General features: G+C 42.0%; 1 protein-coding gene across 1 annotated transcript in view; it reads left to right on the plus strand.

Moving 5' to 3' along the window:
* Positions 1 to 19,660, plus strand: part of LOC120574286 (myocardin-related transcription factor A-like) — a 36,743-nt gene extending 17,083 nt beyond the window's left edge. The window contains 18 exon segments of the mRNA XM_039824586.1: positions 5,555 to 5,610; positions 5,865 to 5,940; positions 6,058 to 6,219; positions 9,388 to 9,554; positions 10,060 to 10,176; positions 10,697 to 10,765; positions 10,906 to 11,090; positions 11,628 to 11,817; positions 12,168 to 12,303; positions 12,306 to 12,428; positions 12,573 to 12,715; positions 13,150 to 14,115; positions 14,424 to 14,621; positions 15,296 to 15,412; positions 17,561 to 17,710; positions 17,861 to 17,944; positions 18,256 to 18,304; positions 18,460 to 19,660. Of these exon segments, the coding sequence (XP_039680520.1) occupies positions 5,555 to 5,610; positions 5,865 to 5,940; positions 6,058 to 6,219; positions 9,388 to 9,554; positions 10,060 to 10,176; positions 10,697 to 10,765; positions 10,906 to 11,090; positions 11,628 to 11,817; positions 12,168 to 12,303; positions 12,306 to 12,428; positions 12,573 to 12,715; positions 13,150 to 14,115; positions 14,424 to 14,621; positions 15,296 to 15,412; positions 17,561 to 17,710; positions 17,861 to 17,944; positions 18,256 to 18,304; positions 18,460 to 19,010 (3,539 nt within the window). The 3' untranslated portion in view covers positions 19,011 to 19,660.
* The last annotated feature ends 2,632 nt before the right edge of the window (positions 19,661 to 22,292 follow it).

The raw sequence follows: 22,292 nt of genomic DNA on the forward strand, positions 1-22,292 counted from the left end.
GATGCTTCAGATTGCAGCCTGTTAGTGCTGCTAGTATATGCTTTTGGCTCTTCGTTCACATCCATTCAATAGAAAATGCTTCTGCAGTGTTATGTGCATGTGTCATTTTCATGAAATGCCATAAGAAGAACATCTGTGCGTCTTATCTGCTAGTATTTCCTGCCTGTAAACTATTTACTAGTTCATGCATTCACTTTTCTGTTGCAGGAAACTATTCTGTTCTGCATCAGCAAATAGACATACTATTTCCCCTTTTACAATACAATAACCAGTTTCTTATCGTTGTGGACAGACAGCTTAAAGAAAGAGCACGGCTCTGACCTCATCCGGTGGAGAACTAATTTAAAATGGAAGGATGTGAGTTGAAATGTACTATTGTTAACAATTAGATGACAAATGGTGCTGTTGAGTTGCATATTGTCTGTGGAGTGAGTATATCAGGGTTTCCGCATTGTCTTAAAAAGTCTCAAATCTTATAATCCGTCTTAGGCCTTAACTCATTTTAAAGAGGTCTTCATTTTCCTACATCCATGCAACACTACCTCATTATCCTCATTTTTAAAAATGCTGTCGTGTTGTTGTTCTTTCGTTTGCTAGTCCAAATATAATTTCGCTGTATAATGAGACCTACATCGGGGCGGCTGTGGCTAAGTGGTAGAGAGGTCGCCTGCCAATCGGAAGGTTGGTGGTTTGATCCCTGGCCCTGCAGTTCCATGCCGAAGTGTCCTTGGGCAAGACACTGAACCCCGAGTTGCCCCCGATGCTGCGCCATCGGAGTGTAAGTGTGTGTGAATGTTAATGTGATGAGCAGGTTGCACCTTGTATGGCAGCCTCGGCCACAGTGTATGAATGTGTGTGAATGGTGAATGGTTCCTGTACTATGTTAAAGCGCTTTGAGTAGTCGTTAAGACTAGAAAAGCGCTATATAAAAAAACAGTCCGTCCAGTCCATTTACATGTAATTTATATTGCAGCCAATCAGCTTTCGTGTTATTGGTGCGAGTCTCTTGCAGATTGTACCACAGACATAAAACAGATTTTATTCTACAGCTACAGGGAAGTGCAAGTTTAGAGGCTTGAAAAAAAAGCAAAAGAGTTGATGTTGTGATACAGGTCTTAAATGTAATTCATAATGGTTTTTAAAAAGTCTTAAATTTGACTTGGTATAACCTTCAGAAACCCTGATATACCCATGTGGGTGTAAGAGAGAAACAGAGAGACATTCTAGCTGTGATCAGACCAAGTGTGACCAGAGGTGTTATCACAGCTCTTGTCTGTCTTGGCACTTGTGTTTCTTTGTAGAAACTGGAGGGGATGTACAAAATGTTTTGGTCGCATGGTCTCATCCAATTAGCCTACGCCTCTCTACGCTCCTTAACCAAAGGCTCGTTGCTTGATAAGGTGCTTGTTTTGTCCCTGTGTCATGTCTCCTGCAGTGTTAAGGGGAATTACAGTATGTCTCAACAAGCCCTGCTGATAGCATTTGCAATCTAAACAGAACAGAGATGCTTATGTAAAGACAAGGGAGAGCCCATTTGGGCCGTTGTTTTGTTGTCATTGACCACATGTTTGACTGCCAATTGAGCTACGCTCCCTTCACTGGTTACCAGTTGCTGCCCGCATCAGCTTCAAGACACTAGTACTTGCATACCGTGTCACGAACGGATCAGGCCCAGCTTGCATCCTGGACTTGGTCAGACCTTACACGTCCCCAGCCCCAGCTGTTCACTCCGCTCTGCATCGGCCAACGTGCTTGCTGCTCCCTCGCTGTGAGGGACACCCAATCACTCAACGAAATCCTGACTGTTTGCTGTCCTGGTTCCTAAATGGTGGAACAAGCTCCCCGTTGACATCAGGACAGCCAAAAGTCTAAACATCTTCCGCCGAAAGCTAAAAACACATCTCTTTTGATTGCACCGTGGATAAAAAAAGATAAAACAATGAAAAAAACGTTTTTGCACTTACTGTACAGTTACACTTACATGTGACTCTTTGGGATTTGACTTATTTGAAGCTAATGTGCTTGCACTTGATTCTTGCTGTCCGGAGTTTGTACCTTCATGGTTGATCGCACTTAATGGAAGTCGCTTTGTAAGGTAATGTAATGTAATTTCGAAATGGTTACCTTCAGGTTTTAATGTGGTTGATGTCAGAGCAGGGACATGGCAGAACAATTAGCCACAGACATTTAGGCTACCTTCTTGTGTTACATGACCTTTATCATTGTCCTCGTAGTCTCTAATGTAGACAGTTGGAAGAGAGACAGCACACACTGTAGAACGGCAGTGATCCCCCCACTAGAGCACACTAGAGCACAACATCTCTACAACTCCCATCTCTGTATCGCTGCGCTCCCTCTCTGACTCATCTCCTCCTCCCGTTCATTTCTTTTTTTTCTCCCACTTGACCTCTCTTAGCAATAGTGATGGTTCCCTCTCTCTGTGCCCTCTTCCTCTGTCCACCCATGTCTTTTTGTCACTCACCGTCTCTCGATTCTCCCTCCCACTACACATCCAAAATAATCTTTCAAATGCCTGCTTTGTGTAGAGAAAGCTTCTTTTTCTTCCATTAGCCGTGGGACTGTGGTGTGTGTGGTTGGGTGGTGTTCATTTGACTCAGTGCTATAATAAGCTCACAGTGTGATACCCTGCCTATCATCAGGTTATTTATACACTTCTCAGATGCTTAAAAATGTTTCTCAGTTCATGCTCATCTACACATGGTTATCAGGTTAGCTAAGCTAAACCTTAATGGGCTGGTAAAGCCTTTTCCAAATATCTGTCAGCAAGAGCAATAAAAAGAGCAGAGTACTAGTTTTACACTTTCTGGTGGATCTGGAGCAGCTCTCACAATGTTCTCACATATGAAATGGCTACATCTCTGGTCTATGTATGTACTGCCCTCAACAAACCTGACATGTTTTGCAGTAATATTTTAGTAATTTTGTGGCTATTTTATGAGGTTGACAAATAGGTCACACAGTTTAAATGGACTGTAAAGTAATATACAGGAGAATATTATACAGGAGAGGTTTTTATTCAACAAGCTAGTCGGTTAGCACATTATAAAAAACAAAGCCCAGGTCAGCTGCAGTCCGAAAATAAAAACCACTGCCAGAGGAAGTGATGCTACTTCATGTTCTCAAAGTTTAAAGACCAGGGAATGCTGGTTGCGGGGTGGCAAGAAGCCATGATGCAGCCACTCATGCACATAATGGGGTCTTTTCTCTCTGACCTCATCCAACCACTCTCTATTTCCTCCTTTTAAGTTGCCCTTCGGTCTGTTGTTCCATTTTTCTTCCAGCTGCCTCTCTCCATTTATCTTCTCTCCCCGTCTGCCCGCATTCGTTTTTCTGATTCTCCATCTTCCTCCTAATTATTTCCATCCCTTTCACTTCCCATCCCCACTTCCAAAAACCTCATTTTGTGCTCATCCATCTATCCATCCCGCCATCCCATCGCTCATTTTCCATGTAGCTGACTGACAGGCAGGTTCAATCTCCCTTGTGGATGGGTGATTAGAGGTCTAAGAGGGTTAATGTCCCCAGGGTGTGCAAGAATGAGTGTGTACCAACAGTGTGACAGTGCTCAGCGACGTGAACTCAGGCTTAAGCAGGTACCAGCAGTTTTCCCCCAGGGTGTGTGTGTGTGTGTGTGTGTGTGTGTGTGTGTGTGTGTGTGTGTGTGTGTGTGTGTGTGTGTGTGTGTGTCTGTCTGTCTGTCTGTCTGTCTGTCTGTCTGTCTGTCTGTCTGTCTGTCTGTCTGTCTGTCTGTCTGTCTGTCTGTCTGTCTGTCTGTCTGTCTGTCTGTCTGTCTGTCTGTCTGTGTATAGTGCATAGTGCAGTCAGAAAGTATTAGCGACACACTTTCTGTTGTGTTAGCTCCAGCACATTGGATTTGAAATGAAAGTGCTGACTCTCAGTTTTAATTTGAGGGTGTTTACTTCCATACATGTGCGAGGTGTACTGCAGTCATCGGTGACTGACTTGGACACAAATAACCCACTGTTTAGCCATTAAAAAGTTTTTGGTTGCATTGACTGTATATTTGAGATATAAACCAGGCAACAGTATTTTCCTGAAGTTGTGGAGCTGTAATGCAAAGGGCTACGAATCACACGCTGCCCACCCAATATGGATGTGGACACCCTCATTAACATCTCAGTCATTGGTTCATTTCAATTCCAGTGTGCGTCATTGTCTTGGCTCTCCCTGATGGGAGAGCCAAGACAATGACAAACATTTCGGTGTGCATATCCTCCATGTGTGTTTGTGTAGCACTCAGAGATAGTTAGCTTGCTTTAGTTGTCTGTCACTTTCATATATCATTTTATCTGCATGCATCAATATGCAACAATATGATGAAAAAAGATCGGAAGTACATGTTATAACTTGATTATATACATCCCAACCCACAAGACTCGTTTCATTGTACACCACATTTTATAATTGTAGCTACTCCACTGGTTGCAAAGAGAAGTCTGATTGTTTAGAAGTCTATGAGAAAATGACCCTATTTCTCACTTGATTTATTACCTTAGTGAACGTTTTCATAATTAATTCATGGTCTCAATCGCTAGTTTCAAGTCTTCTTCAATACAGCATGATGTTTATTTTGTAAACTGTGGTCCCATTTATTTTAAAGTAGACGATGAAGGAGTCCACAAACCAATGGGTGACGCTCACTTCTTTTATACATTCTGTGGTTTACACCAACAATTAATCTATGATAAGTACCTTAATAACTTCCTAAAACGTCTTATCTTACAGCCTCTTCCTCGTTCATAGGGGTTTGGTCAACAATTAAACATTTACCAGGTATGAAAAATACGATTTAAAACTCTGAAGCGGACGGTTTCTGACTCTGTAAAGTGTCATTGAGCAGATCAAATCTTAAATGGTGTTAATAAAGTGCATGATTTTATCTATTTGTGTGATGGCCTTTACACTGATCCCCATCATGATCAAGTTGTGTACATTGCTACTCAATAACCTGCCTGTATATGCATTCATTACATTCAATATAACATTATTTAATAGTTTGAGGTTTAGATTCTTGTTTTAGAAACAAAATCATAATGCCTGTACTGATAAGCTGTATTTAACTCAGCATTTCGGTGTCATCACAACCCTTTAGGCTTTTAGGTATGCAGCACCACTAATCCCTGGGTTTTTGCATAATCGTAGGCCTACAGCAAGTCTTGCTTGAGTCATTTGTGAATGCTGTACAGATTCTATAAATTCCACTGCTGTGAAGAGGCTTGTTGGACTGGAACCCTCAGTGTCCATCCCATGTCTCCCTTTACCTGATAATGTATTTTGTTGTTGTTGTTATGTGAGTCTGAGCAAGCATTAACCACACTGACATGGCACTCAAAATGTGGGAAAGGAAAAGAGCACCATTAGTAATCTTATTCAAGCTGAACTGTAGAAGCAAAGAGCCATTCAGAGCCATTTTGCTCTCCATTTCCCCCTCAGTGGCATGAATGTACACACTGCCATCTTAATGTCCTCTTTCTCTCCATTTTTGCTCTGCTCTCACTCTTTATTCTTCAAGCCCTGAAAAGTTCAGCTGCCTTCCACGAACAGAGACGGAGCTTGGAACGAGCACGGGTGAGTACGCCATCCTCGAATCAGTCACTGGAGTCCAAACTGGCCTGTTTCAAGCAGACATTCAATCTCTCTCAGCTTTGTAACATCTGAGATCCTTATAGCAACTGTTGAATAACAATGTTATATAAAATGGCTGGAAATGACAAATAAGCGTTGAGATAAGGCCATGTTGGGAAGAAAATAAGCTTTGGAAAAATGATAGGCAGTTGGTATAAATCTTATAAATATAAATTTTGATCTCTCTCTTTCTCCAGACTGAGGACTATCTCAAGAGGAAGATCAGGAGTCGACCGGAGCGTTCCGAGCTGATCAGGATGCACATCCTGGAGGGTGAGTACCACCATGTATAGCCTCCTTCCTGTTTGTCTGTCTGGACTCTAGGCATTTCTGACAAATAACCTTTTAAGAATCCTAAAATAAAATTGTTTGATTTCTGCATGCCTCCAGAGACCTCAGCAGAGCCGTCAATTCAGGCAAAGCAGATGCAGCTGAAGCGAGCTCGCCTTGCCGATGATTTGAACGATAAGATCTCCCACCGGCCGGGGCCCATGGAGCTGATCCACAAAAACATCCTACCTGTTCACTCCAGCATTAAACAGGCCATTATAGGTAAGCCAGGCATTATTTATGTTTTATGAAGTTGACCATGGGCTCCTTTACCTTGAACACCTGCAACACCAACAATGTGGCAGGAACAAGCTTTGGCTGTAGACTGTATACTAAACACACCTTTTAGATAAAATTTTAGGCGTGCACGATTCAGAAAATGTTTCGATTCGATATTGATTTTTAGGCTCAAGATTCGATTCTAAATCGATTTTCAATTCAAAAACGATTCTCGATTAAAAAAACGATTCACAGTATGTAAATGTAGTTACTTTTCCCATGTGATTGCAGTAGACATACAATAAAAGAAATTTAAAAAGTAGAGCTTGAATCACGATTTGAATGTCGATTAAAAAAATAAATAATTTGCACACCCCTATAAAATATGTCCTGCGTGTATGTGGTGGAAGGAGGTGTGATATAAATGTAAACGTGTAATATATCACAACACACTCACAGTTTTAGGCTCCTGACAGGATGTCCCTCCTGGCCCCCTCCTCCAGCTATCATAAACATACTGATGCTCCCTCTCAGATGTCTCAGCTGTGCTCGCCATTCACACAGATGCCTGGCGACACACACGTGAAACATATACGCATTCCCATCCAATATGTACAAAACAACCACATTACACCCAAACCCCCCCTTCACCTTGGTATTCATGCTTCAAACAGCCACAAATGTTAAACTAGGATATAGTAAATCATGTATCCCCTTGCATCCCTGCTTGACGGACTCTTCCCTCTTTGCTGTCGGTGTTAAATGGCCACACTGTCTGTTAATAAAACCCATTATCTTTTATTAGGAAAATTATTATATATTAATTGAAGAGATAGGACTCTAAATGAATGCATGGGACTTTAATCAGTTGCAATATGGACATAGTGACACAGATATAATGGCCCCAATTTCACCATTTTCCATTATAACAGCAACAATAAAAGAACTGCTGTACTGTCTAACTTTTATTGTATATCTTTAGTCCAGTGCTGTTAGACATTAGAGGATGAGATCAGAGACGGTGGGTCCATCTGCTTGATTGAAGTGTGGAGGAAAGAACGCTGAGATTACAATAATGTACAGTGTCAGCGGATTATCCATCTCTGTCACCGCCGCACAATAAACACAATTGCATTACCGGGCCTTTATTGTAGGAGCACTGGAGAACACAAGAGTTACACAGAGTTGACATGCACAGATACAAACATCACACTGGCACAGCACAGCAGTAGAGAAGCCATCACATTATTGGATCACAGGGTATTAAATCAGCCCCATGTTGTCTTTTCATCATCGCCTGCTGATGTTGGATTAATGACCAGCGGTGTATTTTACATAGCTGTCTGCTGCAGCCCAAAGCAGCTCCTGTAATTAAATAACACACATCCACCAGCAAAAGAAAAGTCTCTATCCTAGTCCAGCGTATTTTGGCAGCTACCTTTTTCTACCTTAAATCCCTGTAAAGGCTCAAAAGTCTGCTTAATAATGAAATCATTACGTGATATCCCTGAGGGAAAAATTAGCAGGAGAACCACGACTTGGATTCATTCCTTTGCTGGAGGACGTTTCAATCTAATGCAGGCTGATATGGAAACATTTGTCCTTGTTTTACACAGTTGTTTTTTTAAATACTTTGCCAGATTTATACGTTTTTTTTTTTTAAACATTCAATTAGTTTATTTGTAGCCTGGAAAACACTTTGTAAGGAGAATACCATTAGTAGCACAGAAGGCTGGCATAAACAGGAGGATCCCTTACATAAACAGTTAATGTATTCATATCATAAATTGCGCAACTGATCCTCCAGAATTCTCAGCATCACACCATTCCTTAGAGAGACGCCATCTGTTACATTGAAACCAGCATGAATGAGGTGGCCAGCCTTATTTGTCTGCACTGAAAGTGAACTTAGATTAATGAAAACTATCAGTGAGCTAAAGCTCGGCTCCTCTTTGCCACACTGTGGACAGAAGCATTATTCTCAGTAAAGATATAATCTAAAACTGTGTTTTATGGGCACGATCTGCAGGCAGAGAGGACACGCATTTAGGTTACTCTGCAGCAGCCATCACATAAATACACTGGCTGAGGGGCGGACATCAGAGAAGAAGCTTGCTGTGTGTATTTTTGTATAGACTTTTATAGGACTTGACACACACAAGCAGTGATGCATTTGCTGAAACCCATAGAGGACATGCTGGTGATTTTGGCTGACTTTAGGGATGCTCACAGGTTGTTAGTTCAGTGGCACAGTGCAGTAAATTTGGATTGTAGGGCGTAATCCGCTGGCTCAACACCTGTAAGTGCAGGTGATAAAAGCTTGCTGTAATTGTCGTGGCTAGAGATGCACCGATAGACCGGCCGGTGACCGGAATTGGCCGGTTTTCATGTGTTGGGCCATGACCAGCGACCGGCAGGTCAGTCTGACATATGCCGATTCCATGCCGGTCAATGCTACAATTAACTGACAACATAAGTTATACAAGTTACAGTTCTCAAGGACGCATGCACACACGGACGCGACAGCACAGTCTCTTTTTGACGTACCCGCTCGCGGTGTGAAGCCGTGTCCGCGCTATTCTCGCACATGTAAGGAACCTCGTGAATTAACCTGCAACATGACAGCTGTTTGGAAATTCTTCAGCGTGTGTGCAGAAGATAACAAGTTTGCAATATGCAACAGCTGCAAGGAAAAAGTAGGGCGTGGAGGGACGACACCAAAAAACGAAATCAAATTTTTTTAGTTGGATATTGGATGTGAAAAGAAGGAAATGGTTCTAACATTGCACTTTAGATGGGTGTGAATTTCCCACACCAGGAGTAATTTTTATAGTTCTATTTTATAGTGATCCATTATCTGTTCAAAAAATGTTCTATGTTCTGTGCAAAATGTTCTATTAAAGATAAGATAGAAAATAAATATTTGCGTGTGCTGTAAAGTGGTTAGAAAAAATGAAATTGGAATCGGTTAAAATCGGTATCGGCTGGCCTAACTCAAAGAAAATAGGAATCGGCCTAGAAAGTTGTAATCGGTGCATCTCTAGTCGTGGCCCTGCAAGGCAGGGGATACATATTCAGTAGGTGTTTCCTTTGTTACGGGGAAAAAAACAAGTTGCATTACGTTTTCATCTGCCTAGAGATCAACCATTTCCTCCCTCCTCTCCTTCTTAGAGACACGGTTTCCAAAGGCTTCAGGTGATAACTCATCGTGTGATGAGGACAGCATTTACAGTCTGTCTCCAGAACAGCTGATGGGCCAGGAGTCTCCTCTGGGCCTGCTTCCTCTGCCCTCCCCACCTGAGACGCTGGCTGAGAGCAGCATCCCATCTCCTACACAGGTAGGATCACTCCGGAGAAAGGGTGAGATAGTGTGACTAACATGTGTCATGGATGCAAGATTGTCAAACATGAGCAGAAGTTGAATTGTGTTACAATAGCAAACTCGTATGTAGCATGAAGCGTCATCTGAACTAAAGTTTAGTTGTAGAATGGCAGACTCAAGTATAGTAAGTATAGGCCATACATCGATAGCCTGGACAGGAGTTTTTTTAAATATTAGATTAAATAGACTTTATTGATCCCAAATTGGGAAATGTCAGACACACAGCACACATACAGAATATACAAGAAATAATAAATATGATAGAATACAAGAACAAATAAAAAACAAAGGAAGAATGTATAAACGAATATACAAGTTGGTAATAAAATGTACAACTACTAAGACTAATATGGGGCAATTTATTTGCCTGGCTCATTTATTGGTCTAGTTCTAGGCAAGGCCATGGTGTAGCCAGTGATTAGTGTTGCTCATTTACAGTATATTTTCATCTTACCAATTAGGTCTCTCCCTCTGCTCCTGCTCTCCCACCAATCTCTGGATCCCCCCCCTCATTCAAGCTGACCAATGGGACGGCGGCATCATCTGCCCAGAGGACAGGGGTGACCTCACAGATCAAGGTAGGAGACATCTGTCAAGGCCAACTAAACAATAAAGGTGTAAAAGTGTCTGGGAAAGAAAACATGTACTTGATACTCTGATTTCAAGCTGCTCTCATATTTTTATATTAACAATGGATCAGATGACTTTGTGTAATAAGACAGCTGCCACTTGTAGAGATGAGCAGAAAGAAACATGGGCATGCAATACAGAACTTGAACACAAGATTCTCACCCATCTCTGCTGTTCCACTACGTATAGCGTCTTTCAGTTCATTGTTTTTTGGTTTTATGATCAACCTGTCATCAATCAGCAGTTTTCAAGAAAAACCCTCTTCATGCAATTACCCAAAACCAAACAGTAGACCGACAAAGTGAGGGACCAGCTGGTGAAAAGAGACAGATATTTCCCTCAGGAGTTGGTAGAGACCAAAAACACAGCTACAGTACATGGAGAGTGAATGCTGGACTTACATTGATTGATGTTGTTGTATAAAAGTTTACAGTACACACTTAACAGCATCCCTTCTCTTTTTTTCAGTCCCAGCCTAAACCAAACTCTGACCGCTCTGCACAGAGACACAAGAAACCTAAGGACAACAAGCCAAAGGTAGGGTTTTGTTTCTGTTTTTAGACATGCAGACTATACTGTTGCTAATGCTCAAAGAGGTAGTAAATAAATACTAATGCTAGCATTTCAATGAACCAGTAAATCCAAACCTAAGAGGAAACATGCGTGTTGCCTTCTAGATTAAAAAGTTAAAGTACCATGAGTACATCCCTCCTGACCAGAAGGGAGATAAAGAGCCTCCTCCCCATCTGGACTCGTCTTATGCCAAAATCCTCCAGCAGCAGCAGCTCTTCTTGCAGCTCCAGATCCTCAATCAGCAGCAGCAGCACTATAACTACCACGCCATCCTGCCTGCACCACCCAAGTATGTACCTATTCTTTTGTGGATGGTGGAGTTTGTAGTGTGTAGTACCAGCTGGGAGAAACGCAATTCAAGGTGGTGTTAAAAACTAGGGGTGTGAATCTTCACTGGTCTCACGATTCAATTCGATAACGATTATCCTGTCAACAATTCGATACGATTTCGATATCACGATGCGTCACCTCCTCAAATTGATTATACATTGCTACACATGGTTTTCAAATTCAAGCAGTCAGATATATATGAACTCCCATTTGTATTGCATCTGCCCTTTTAAAAAAGACGCTTCCTGAATGTAGCGGAGTCTGAGCAGCAAACAGAAAATCACAGAGAAACATCAGAAGACAATAATCGATTATTGTCTTTCCATGCATCGATGCAGAATCATCCACGTCCGCATCACGATGCATCGACGCAATGATTAATTTCAACACCCCTATTTAAAACTGAGGCGCTGGTATCTTTTGTAAAAGTATTTCATTGTCTAAAGACTGTAGAGATCATTATCTTCTTCCTCCCCTTTGACTTTCTCCCCAACAGACAGATTCAGACAGATCAGCAGCCGTCTTCCTCTTCCTCCTCCAATCCCACGACTACCTCCTCCCCACCTCGACCTGTTGCTGCCCCTTCAACAGCTGCCTCTAACCAGGGCGGTCACAGCTGTCAGAGTTCTGCTCCTATATGTGGGCCAAAACCAGCGTTTCTACCCCCAAACCTGGATGAAATGAAGGTTAGCCTCACAGAAACATAAAAATCCCAAAGAAAACTACATGGTTAGTTCATGATCTTATGTCTCATTCTGTCAGTACAGTGAACAGCAATAGCTCTCTCTGCTGTCTACAAGATATGAGTCAATGAAGTAACTGGTGTATAGAAGTTGACATATATAAACGATTCTACGTTAACAAAATGTTGTGTCAGAAAAGTGGCCTGCCAACTCAGAGCTGACAAAGAAAGGGACAGTGATGGATTATGCAGTCTTTTTGTTTTCGCTCTTCTTTCCTCTGATATCAGTCCTCATCTCTTTGCTTTTCCTCGCTCTTTAAATCTCAATATCTCTGTTACTCCGTCTTCTGTCAGGTCGCGGAACTGAAGTCCGAGTTGAAGCTGCGCAGCTTGCCGGTCTCCGGCACCAAAAACGACCTAATTGAGAGGCTGAGGACCTACCAGGAGCTGAATGGAGGCAGTGACACTACCTCGTCTCCAACAGCAGGGGGGCCACAGGGCCAGGGGCTGAAGGAACAGCAAAATCCTCCAAAAGTGCTGCAACCACCACCACCAACACATCACTACAACAGCAATGGTTTCAGTTTCAGTGCCATCAGACATCTTCTCGGACCGGTTAGTCGAGCAGAAAATGTACCTGTACTTCCTCCATCACCTCTCTTCACAGAATGATGTATTCAAGTGTTAAAAGATAAGGAAGATATAGAAAACATAATGCGTTGTCTCTGTACTTTCTTAACCTCTGTATACCTGATGCAGGTAGCAGCGCAGCCACTCCTCAGCAGCTCATGACGTGTGGTGGCACCGTCTCCCCCCAAACCGCCTCGCTCCCCCCCTCTGACCGCCTCCGGCGCATGAGCCCAGAAGATACCAGCTTTAAAAACGACCCCTTGATGGAAATGGTCTGATTTTTGTTGTTGTTGTTGTTGACAATAATATCACACAATCTTGAATCCTTGAATGCAATTCATTATACATTAATGATGTTTCAAAATAGCACAGACAGTCAAGATTTGTCCAAATCTTTGGTTTATGACCAAATACCTGCAAAACTAACATAAACATTCCCTTCGGCCTCAGCTGTACTTTGTGCTAATTGTTCTGATTAGCAAATGTCCGAATGCCAACATGCTAAACGAAGGTGGTGAGCATGGTGAACATTATACCTGCTCAACATCCGCATGTTAGCATATAGACGTCAGCATTTAGCTCTAGCATGTCTGTAGGCTCTCAGTTTACATACAAAGAAGTGTGAGTCTATAGTCTTAAGCTCTTGCACTTGTCTTTTCATATCAAGGTTTGTTTACCTATTTTTATTTTCTCTCTTTCTGTCCAGATGAGTTCACCTCTCAGCCAGGTGAGCCTTCAGCCATGTTCAGCTGCTCAGCTTGCAACCAACATTAAAGAAGAGCCAAAGAGTTCCACCCCGGCGCCTTGTCGATTCGCTTTAAAGACGGCCTCTCTGCAGAACCATTGCCTGGTTCCCTCAGCCGCCCGTACCACTACAACCACAGCTCCAGTAGTGACTATGGACAAAGACCGGTTGCTGCTGGAGAAAGACAAGCAGATAGTGGAGTTGACCAGGTTGCTGAGGCAGAACCAGAGGCTGGTGGAGGTGCTGAGGATGCAGCTGGAGCAAGGGAACAGAGGAGGAGGACCAGAGCCACTGGTTCTTGTAAGAGTTAAACAAGAACCTCCTGATAAGCCCAGTGTCCCTCTCTCATGTGGCCATCCACAATTCCCCCCTCCACCGTCATCCGTTTCATGCGAGATGGATGTCAGCAAGGTAACTGTCAAACAGGAAGCCATCGAGGCAGATGGAGTGGAGTGTGAGACAACTATGCAATCAGACACTCGTGGATTACCGCAGCCAGAGCAAAGGAGCACACAGACAAACCAACAACAACTACAACAACAACAACAACAACATGCACGTCTGCAGCAAGCCGCTCTGCAGCTGTTACAGCAACAGGCCATACAGAAACTTGTGCTACAGCAACAGCTAAACCTTCAGAACCAGCAGCAGATGAATCAGAACCACAGTCAGACGGCGGAGAACCTGCAGAAACTTTCTCAGCAGAGAAAAAGGAAATCTCACAAGCAGCAGCACAAGCAACTCCAGCAGCAGCAGCAGCAACTGTTGCAGTCCCAACAACAGCATCAACAGGCGAAACAACATCACCAGCAGATGCAGACTAACCAACACATTCTACTGAAGCAACAAAAGTCATTTTTGCAGCAGCAGATTAAACAACAGGTGGTAATACAGCAGAAACAACAGGCGCAACAGAAGTCACTACAGGTCAGAAATGGGATTTACAATATCCCTTACACTGCATAGACTTTGGTGTCAGATTTACTCATTATGCCAGTTCTGCAGTTAGGGATGCTAACGCTAATGGTCTCCTTATCTGGTCAGATTTTACACTGTAACAATATAACAATTTATAGAATTGGACTTAATTGGAGGTGGCTTGGGATGAAAGCGTCAGCTAAATGACATGTAATATAATGTAATAGCAAGCGCAGCTGGCCAGCATTGAATTAGTTTAAGCTGATTTTTTTTGGCGAAAATTCTTCCTCTAAAAGTTATTGTGGGTTTTTGTTCAGGTATCTCAAGCGTCCTTCAACCAGCAGTCAGGCTCAGCCCCCACTTTCCAACAGGATCTCCCCAAGAGCGACTCCACCCCGACTCTGGTCACCGACGGCAACGGCAACCATTTCCTGATCGCACTGACCAGTCACATCACTGAGAAGCAAAGAACTGATGCACCTGGGAGCAAAGCAACCAATCAAATTGCACTGCAGGTACATGAATCATTTTTAGTAACCCATTTAAAAAAAAAAAAAAAAAATCCAAATGTATTAATTATTAGCTCCTCCAAAGAGGGTATGTTTTTCGGCTCGCCTCATTTGTTTCTGCCAGCAGGATTACAGAAAAACGACTGGCCCGATTTTTATGAAACTTGGTGGAAGGATGTCGCATGGGCCAAGGAAGAAAGAGAGGATCAAATCACAGACCTGATACACAAATTATTTTTCATTTTCGTTAACATTACAGGATAGGGGATTTGTGCTGCATTCTTGTGGTGTCGGTATAATCTGAAAAATTTGCTCCCGACTGGGAAAACTCACACTGCATTAACACTGTGAGATAGGGCATGCCTTGGCGGAGGTCTGCGCTCTCTGAGTGCCCCTCTAATTTGTTGTGCCTCAGAATGTGTTTATGACCATTTGTATGCTTAATAATAACAGATCAAACAATTGCCAAATTAGAAGTGCAAAATCTCAAAACATCAACACCAACCATGGTAGCATTATGGATCAGAATTATATACAGTAGAGTGTGTGTGAATGCAAAGACTGATTCATAAAAAAGCTATTTTTTGCTGATGTACTCTTTTTTTAAAATTATTATTATTATATTCAGCACTTTAAAACTAATACTAACAAAATTGTTTACATTCATCATTTTCCACTAGCGATTACAGTCTACTCCAGCCAAGCTCCCCGGCCACAACCCCATTCAGCTGCCTAAAGCGGATATTCAGACCAAACAAAGCACACACGTGGGATTTTTGAAACAACAAGAGACAAAGGTGAGATTTAAAGCAAGATATTGATTATCTGAATTTTCAGGCAGACTCAAAAGTAGCTGAAATACTGTTGTAAAACAGGAAAAGATTTTAAATAGTCATATATTTAACCAATGGGACAGTTTTTCTGTAGCAAAGTGCTGTAGTAGTTGCATTAAAGGTGTCCACAGTGAGGTTTGTGGATTGTGTATTGTGTAGTAACAAGGACAATGTTTTTGAAATGCCACATTCAAATGTTATTTTTCAATGCTTCAAGTGCAAAGTTACATTCACCTCCGTTGTATCTTTAATATCTCAAAACCGTTAAATAAAATCTGCGTTAGCTATGAAATGGGGCAAGTGAGAATGTGTGTTTTTCCTACTCAGGTTAACTGGCTTTTTAAAATGTCTAGATGGGGCATTTCCGCCACCACAAATAATAGCTCAACAGCAGATGTTAATCGTCTCTTTTTACACATTTCATGGACCCTCATCCTACTACATACACAACTCATTGTCAAAGAAGCCCAGGAGCCTCTGTCACTGGAGCACTAACAGACCAGTGTCTGTTAATGCTCCATAAAGAGAGAGTGAAACATGAGAGTGAAAGAGAAGTGCTCCAGTGAGTGCAATAGCGGTGGGAATTAATGATGTATGCTGTCTGACACAGTGACAGCAGTCTTTGATAAGAGTGTCTGACACTAGCCCGATGCTGATTACTATTGCTTGGCTAATTACTCTAACGACATCGTCCATTAATATGATCTATGTTGTTAACAGAGCAGGAACAAAAAACTCCATCGCATCTTGGCTAATTGAGATGTACAGTATCTCTCAGCACGGGCAGGTGGTCTGGGAAGTGAAGATTTGGTGGAACATGCTGATTGCTGGTATCAGCGGTCTTACCTGATTGTTGCACCCCTCTTATCACACTCTTAATAGAAATTAATCGTTTGTGATTTCAGATTTACCAGTGGTGGAATGTAACTAAGTACATTTACTTAAGTACTGTACTTAAGTACAATTTTGAGGTACTTGTACTTTATTTGAGTCTTTTCTTTTCATGCCACCTTCTACGTTTATTCCGCTACATTCTAGAGGGAAATATTGTACTGCTTACTATACTACATTCACCTGGCAGCTTAAGTTACTAGTTACTTTATACCAATTAAGATTTTTGCACACAAAACATATGCAGTTTTTAAAATACGTTTTATTATAAACGAAACCACCCAACAATATAAACTAGTGCTGTCAAACGATTAAAATATTTAATCGCGATTTATCGCATTGTCATAGTTAACTCGCAATTAATCGCACATTTTTATCTATTCTAAATGTCCCATGATTTCTTTTTGTCCCATTATTTTTTTCTCATTTTAATGCTCTTATCAACATGGAAAAGTGGATCGGCTTGCATTGTGCTTTTGTCGCCTGGCTTTCACGAGGGGGCGGAGAATTCACATCATCTGTGTGCTTGGTCATCAAGTGGTATTTCAGACTGGACGTGCTGCTCAGTTCACAACGACAAAACACACACAGATCGTTCCATTTGACAAGACCACTCAAAACGTAACGTTAGCCTACTACTCTTTGGCCGGCTCGCGAGCCCAAACAAGTGTGTGCGGCGTGCCTGTTGTTTTGTTCCCGGTCTAGCTAGATCCGGTGTGGTGTTGTAGTTTTTCTAACGTTACTAGTTGTTGCAAAAGCATGTGAAAAAAACTACAAAGTTTGCTAGGCCAAAAAGAACGTTAATCTCGTGATAAAAACAATTTACGCCGATAAAATGTGTTTGCGTTAACATTCGTTAATAACTGACAGCACTAATATAAAGGCCTACAAGTCCAGCTGAAATGGTTCGCCGATTAAACACAGAACTGTTTGGATAATTTCTTCGATTTTTCTGCATTGAGTACCTTTACTTTTAATACTTTAAGTACAATTTCCTGGTGATACTTACATACTTTTACTCAAGTAACATTTTCAATGTAGGACTTTTACTTGTAATAGAATATTTTTACAGTGTGGTATTAGTACTTTTACTGACATGTAAATAGAGGATCTGAATACTTTTTACACCACTGGATGTTACTGAAAAAACTAGTACTTGCATGTGAATACTGTTCCCCTGTAAGGAGAACTTATCTTTCCACTCTTTGTAATGATTTGAAGCCGCAGAATGGGAGACTCCAGGTATCTGTGGAGCAGCCTCAGCAGGACATTGCTCAGTGTTTGTCAGCACCTCCCAGTCTGCAGCCTTTCTTCAACAACCAGGAGACTGCTCCCTCCGGGAAAGATGCCACATCACCTTTCTCTCAAACTGTAAGTACTCTCCAGATGGCATGGATCATATTTCAGTGTGTCTTGTATCACCCAGTCACATTGTAAAGGATTTTGTGACAACTTTGGATGCACAAAAATCTAACTTCTTTCACATCCAGCTGGCTTTCACTTCCTTGTCCTCTCCTCCAGGAGTTGTGCCCTAGTCTGGATGTCTTGTTTAGTCCTCTGTCTCCAGCTTCCATTAAGACAGCGGCCTCATCGCCTGATAACAAAGTATGACGCTCTGCATGTCTGATTGTGTCTTTGCGCAAAACAAATGAATATGTTCACTATCCAACATGTGTGATTTATTTGGGGGGGGGGGATTTTTTTTTTTTTTTTACTGCCCTTGGGGTGTTTCTTAGATTTTGCTAACCTATACTAAGCTAAGCTGCATTGCTCTGCATTGCGGTCCGATATGTTGTTTTGCATTGCATCATTTCACGTTTCACATCATCGCGCTTGTGTCCCAGTGTCGTGTGCTATGTGAACTTTACACACAGTTTTGAAGGGTAATGTGTTGTTCCCTCTGTGTGTGTCCTCAGGATACAGAGCATGACGATGATTTTGTTGACATCATTTTGCAGACAGGAGGTAAGATGCAATAACATTGTCTGATCTGTTTCTTTGTGTAATAACTTTTCTGTTTTTACATTACACTCAGCAGTTTGATGATTATTGTGTTGGGAGTACGCGCCCAACCAAATGTTTCATTTTTGAAATTCTGTGGATTTTTTTTTTTACTTCAGATACGTCGACCTCCTTTAAACCAGTACCGGACCCTTCTCTGGATCGTCTAGATCCACAATCTTCTCCCCTTCCCTCGCCGCTTCAGCTGTTGCTATCACCCCCGGTCCCACCCAGCTGTGACAGCCCACAGTCGGCCTCCTCGATGCAGTCTGAGCTTCAGGCTCTGGCAGACACCATAGAAGAGAAACAACACCTCGGTAGCGCTGGGAGCGGACGCCTGGAAGACTTTCTGGAAAGCACCACCGGTAAGCCTCTCCTGGGGGTGGAGCCTGGAGGCCTGTTGACGTTGATCGATGACCTGCACAGTCAAATGCTGTGCACCCCCAGCATCCTGGACCATCCCTCGTCTCCCATGGATACCTTCGGCATGGCAGGGGACGGGGAGCAAGGGCTAGACGGTATGGATTGGTTGGACCTCACCATGGGAGGAGAGAGGGGAGAGGAAACCTCTACACTGGCCCCGCTGTGCCCTCAAACACCCCATAGTGTCTTTTCCATGGACTTCCTGGACAGTGTTGACCTGCAGATACACCTGGACTCCTGCCTATAGTCTATAACAGTCAGGAAAACAAACATGGGGGCTCGGCACACGCATGCACAAAAACGATGTTTTGCGGACGGGAACATGCGTCTAATGTTACATGTAATTGATTGCTGAGGCTTCAGTATCCGATTAGAGCACTCCTTCTGTATCTTCTCACACACTGGTGTATTGAATCTTGAAGCACTTTGACCTTCATTTATTTTATTTACGCGCTGGTGTATTGATTTTTGTACATACACGTATTAGGCAGGTCCTACATCTGTTTGTGCTGCTTTAGAAGCAGTTTTGCTAACACATGAAAGGCACTGCTGTGGATTTGGACCCGATAATTGATGAGACATTTTTAACTAAGCCATAAACCCACAAATAAATGAATCTCATCTTTTCTTGACACCGTGTTGCAGTGAAAGATTAGATCTGTTTATTTGACCTTTTTTCTAATTAGGAGTGCAAAGTGCCTTAGTTGCCTTTTGTAGTAAAGATAATCAATAGTTTACCACCACTTCAGCTAATCAATAACCAAAGTTTAGGTGAAAGATAAATAAGTTTGGTTAAAGGTCCCATGGCATGAAAACTTCACTTTATGAGGTTTTTTATGAGTTCCCCCAGCCTGCCTATGGTCCCCCAGTGGCTAGAAATGGTGATAGGTGTAAACCGAGCCCTGGGTATCCTGCTCTGCCTTTGAGAAAATGAAAGCTCAGATGGGCCGATCTGGAATCTTCTCCTTATGAGGTCATAAGGAGCAAGGTTACCTCCCCTTTCTCTGCTTTGCCCGCCCAGAGAATTTGGCCCACCCATGAGAGAGAGACATCATGGCTTTCAAACGAGCAAAGTGGCAGTTGGTCAAGGCCACACCCCCACCCTCCACCTTGCCCCCCTCCTCTCTCTTCAGATACAGTATTAGGGGACCACTAAGGTCTATATAAAAGCATCCAAAGAGCACCATTTCATTGGACCTTTAACATAATGGTTTATTGGATGGAGTAGAGATACATCTCTCCAATTCATGGCCATTATTTTGAAAGATGTAATTCGAGGTGACACTCAGAATCTCGTGTGTTTTTATATCAATTCTTGAAACGTTGTGGCAGTTACAGTATCCTCGCTTTAGACATCATGTTGGTTCTTGTGTAGGTTACAGCACTGGAAGTATTACTACAGTTTGTATTCTATTTAGTATTAAGAAAACTGGCATTACATTAGATACATACATACTGTACATACAGCAGGCCCCAACTACTTCTTTCCATTCATTTATATTTTCTCCAGTGATAGTTAATTGGTAGAGAAATACAGCTTGTTTTTAAAATGTCTTGATGGTTTCAATGTGCCATGTCTCTGAATCCGGTATCTGTTTGTACTGCCAAGGTTTTTACCCACTAATTGAAAATGAAGAGATTTTCAATTCTCAAAATCTTGACGTACAATGTTCAAATAATGAGAGTTAAAAGGTTTCACACAGCTGCATGAGTTACATTAGAGTGACATTATGAAATAAATTGTCATTTTATTTTAGATTCCTGCAGATAATGATAATGAAATAATGGTCCAATTTATTTGGGACTAAGAGTTGACATAAAATTGCTATTTAATATTTATGCATATTCAGAATATTGCGTGTTTGTTGATAGCATTGCACTTTGACTACGTCAGATGTGAAGCCGAGTGTCTTAATGTTTTATTTTACATAATGGGACTTAAATGTCTTGGGTTGGACATTTTCTGAATGTAAACATGGGAGTAATGTTTGTGCATGATTGATGTAAGCGCTACATCTAGGCTCACAATGCGTCATGTCTACATACAGTATGGTACCAACATGGGTTTGTGGTAACTTTAGACTCTTTAGTCTTGAAAACTGCCATACTGTAGTTTCACTCCCTTTACTTTTGAACTTGTAAATGCACGTACAAACATAACATGAAGGGAAAATGAAACTCCTGCACAAATGCCTTCTTCATAAGGATATTGTTGCTCTTAATGGTGATTTTTGGTGGTCCTGTACTGTATCAGTACTTTTTGCCAATGTGGATTTACTTATGTCCTTTTCCTCTTTGAGATTGTTACTGTGCTGTAATTACCAGTTTACACTGAAAATGTATTATACGATCCATTTTTTTGTAGTTTTTATCTGTGGAACACATGTTTGTGTGTACTCTGACTATTTCTGACACAATGTCTGTATTGTGAATCCAAAACCTCTCTTGAGAAAAACTCGAAGACTTACTACAAACAAACACAAGTTTATTTCACAAAATCTTTTGAATTTATCATTTTACACTTTCATGCATTTTTCACATAGACTACAGATAAAGATGGACGGCGTGTCTCCACCTCCTTCCATTGATATGAAGCCAAAATATCCCGGATACAGGCGCTGCCATCTTGCAATTTTGGAGCCTGAGTCGGCACAGTAGTGATTGAACAGAGCCGCGGTATCAAAGTCCCGCCCATACTCCAGCTCAACCAATCGTGAGTAATTCACAGCTGTCAATCATGACGTTATACCCCGTTTTAATAGCATCAAATAACTTATTAAAATCAACTTTATCAGAAGACGGATGACTTGAATAAACAGCGCAATCACAACTACCTTATATCAAACAGTCTTTGACGTGTAGTTTAATTTTTTTTATGTCCCATCTGCGAACATGGAGGGGGCGGGGTTTATGATCTATACTGGCGCCAGGCACCAGAGGGGCAATCAAGATGTTTTGTCGTCACTTTTGGGGAGCCGTCAACAGAGATGGACCCGGAGTAGTTTCCTGTATGTGTCAGGTAGGCTCCGCCACGGCCACGCCTTTTTAGGAGACCAGCGGCAGGTCCGAGTGTATTGATTCCAATGGGAAAAGTGAACGTGAACACAGATTATGAGCGATTCTTTAACCCCATAGTCACCAAAGTAGATATTGGACCCATTTCTCACAAGCCACATAATCTCCAGAACATTCTGACACTGAAATGGCATTTTTCAGACGGACACATAAGGAGAAAATTAACTTTGTTTGAGACCTGTTTCTGTCTCAGGACCAAACTCTCGCAAGATCTGGCAACACAGAGAAGCTAACGTCAGCTAGCGTCTGTGAACGCCCTAACAAAACTAATCTCCGTGATGCTAAATGTCTTTTAGCGCTGTAAATATATAAAGTTAGCTAAATAACTTATGATTCAAATATAACTTTTCAGCCATCCACACGACGTTCACTACACGTCCATCGAGGCCACGCCCCTTTAGGAGACAGGAAGTGTGTACCGTTGGCACTGCTTGAAATGCACCATCTTTAGTAT

This window comes from Perca fluviatilis, chromosome 15, assembly GCF_010015445.1.
Source record: "Perca fluviatilis chromosome 15, GENO_Pfluv_1.0, whole genome shotgun sequence".
Classification (NCBI taxonomy): domain Eukaryota; kingdom Metazoa; phylum Chordata; class Actinopteri; order Perciformes; family Percidae; genus Perca; species Perca fluviatilis.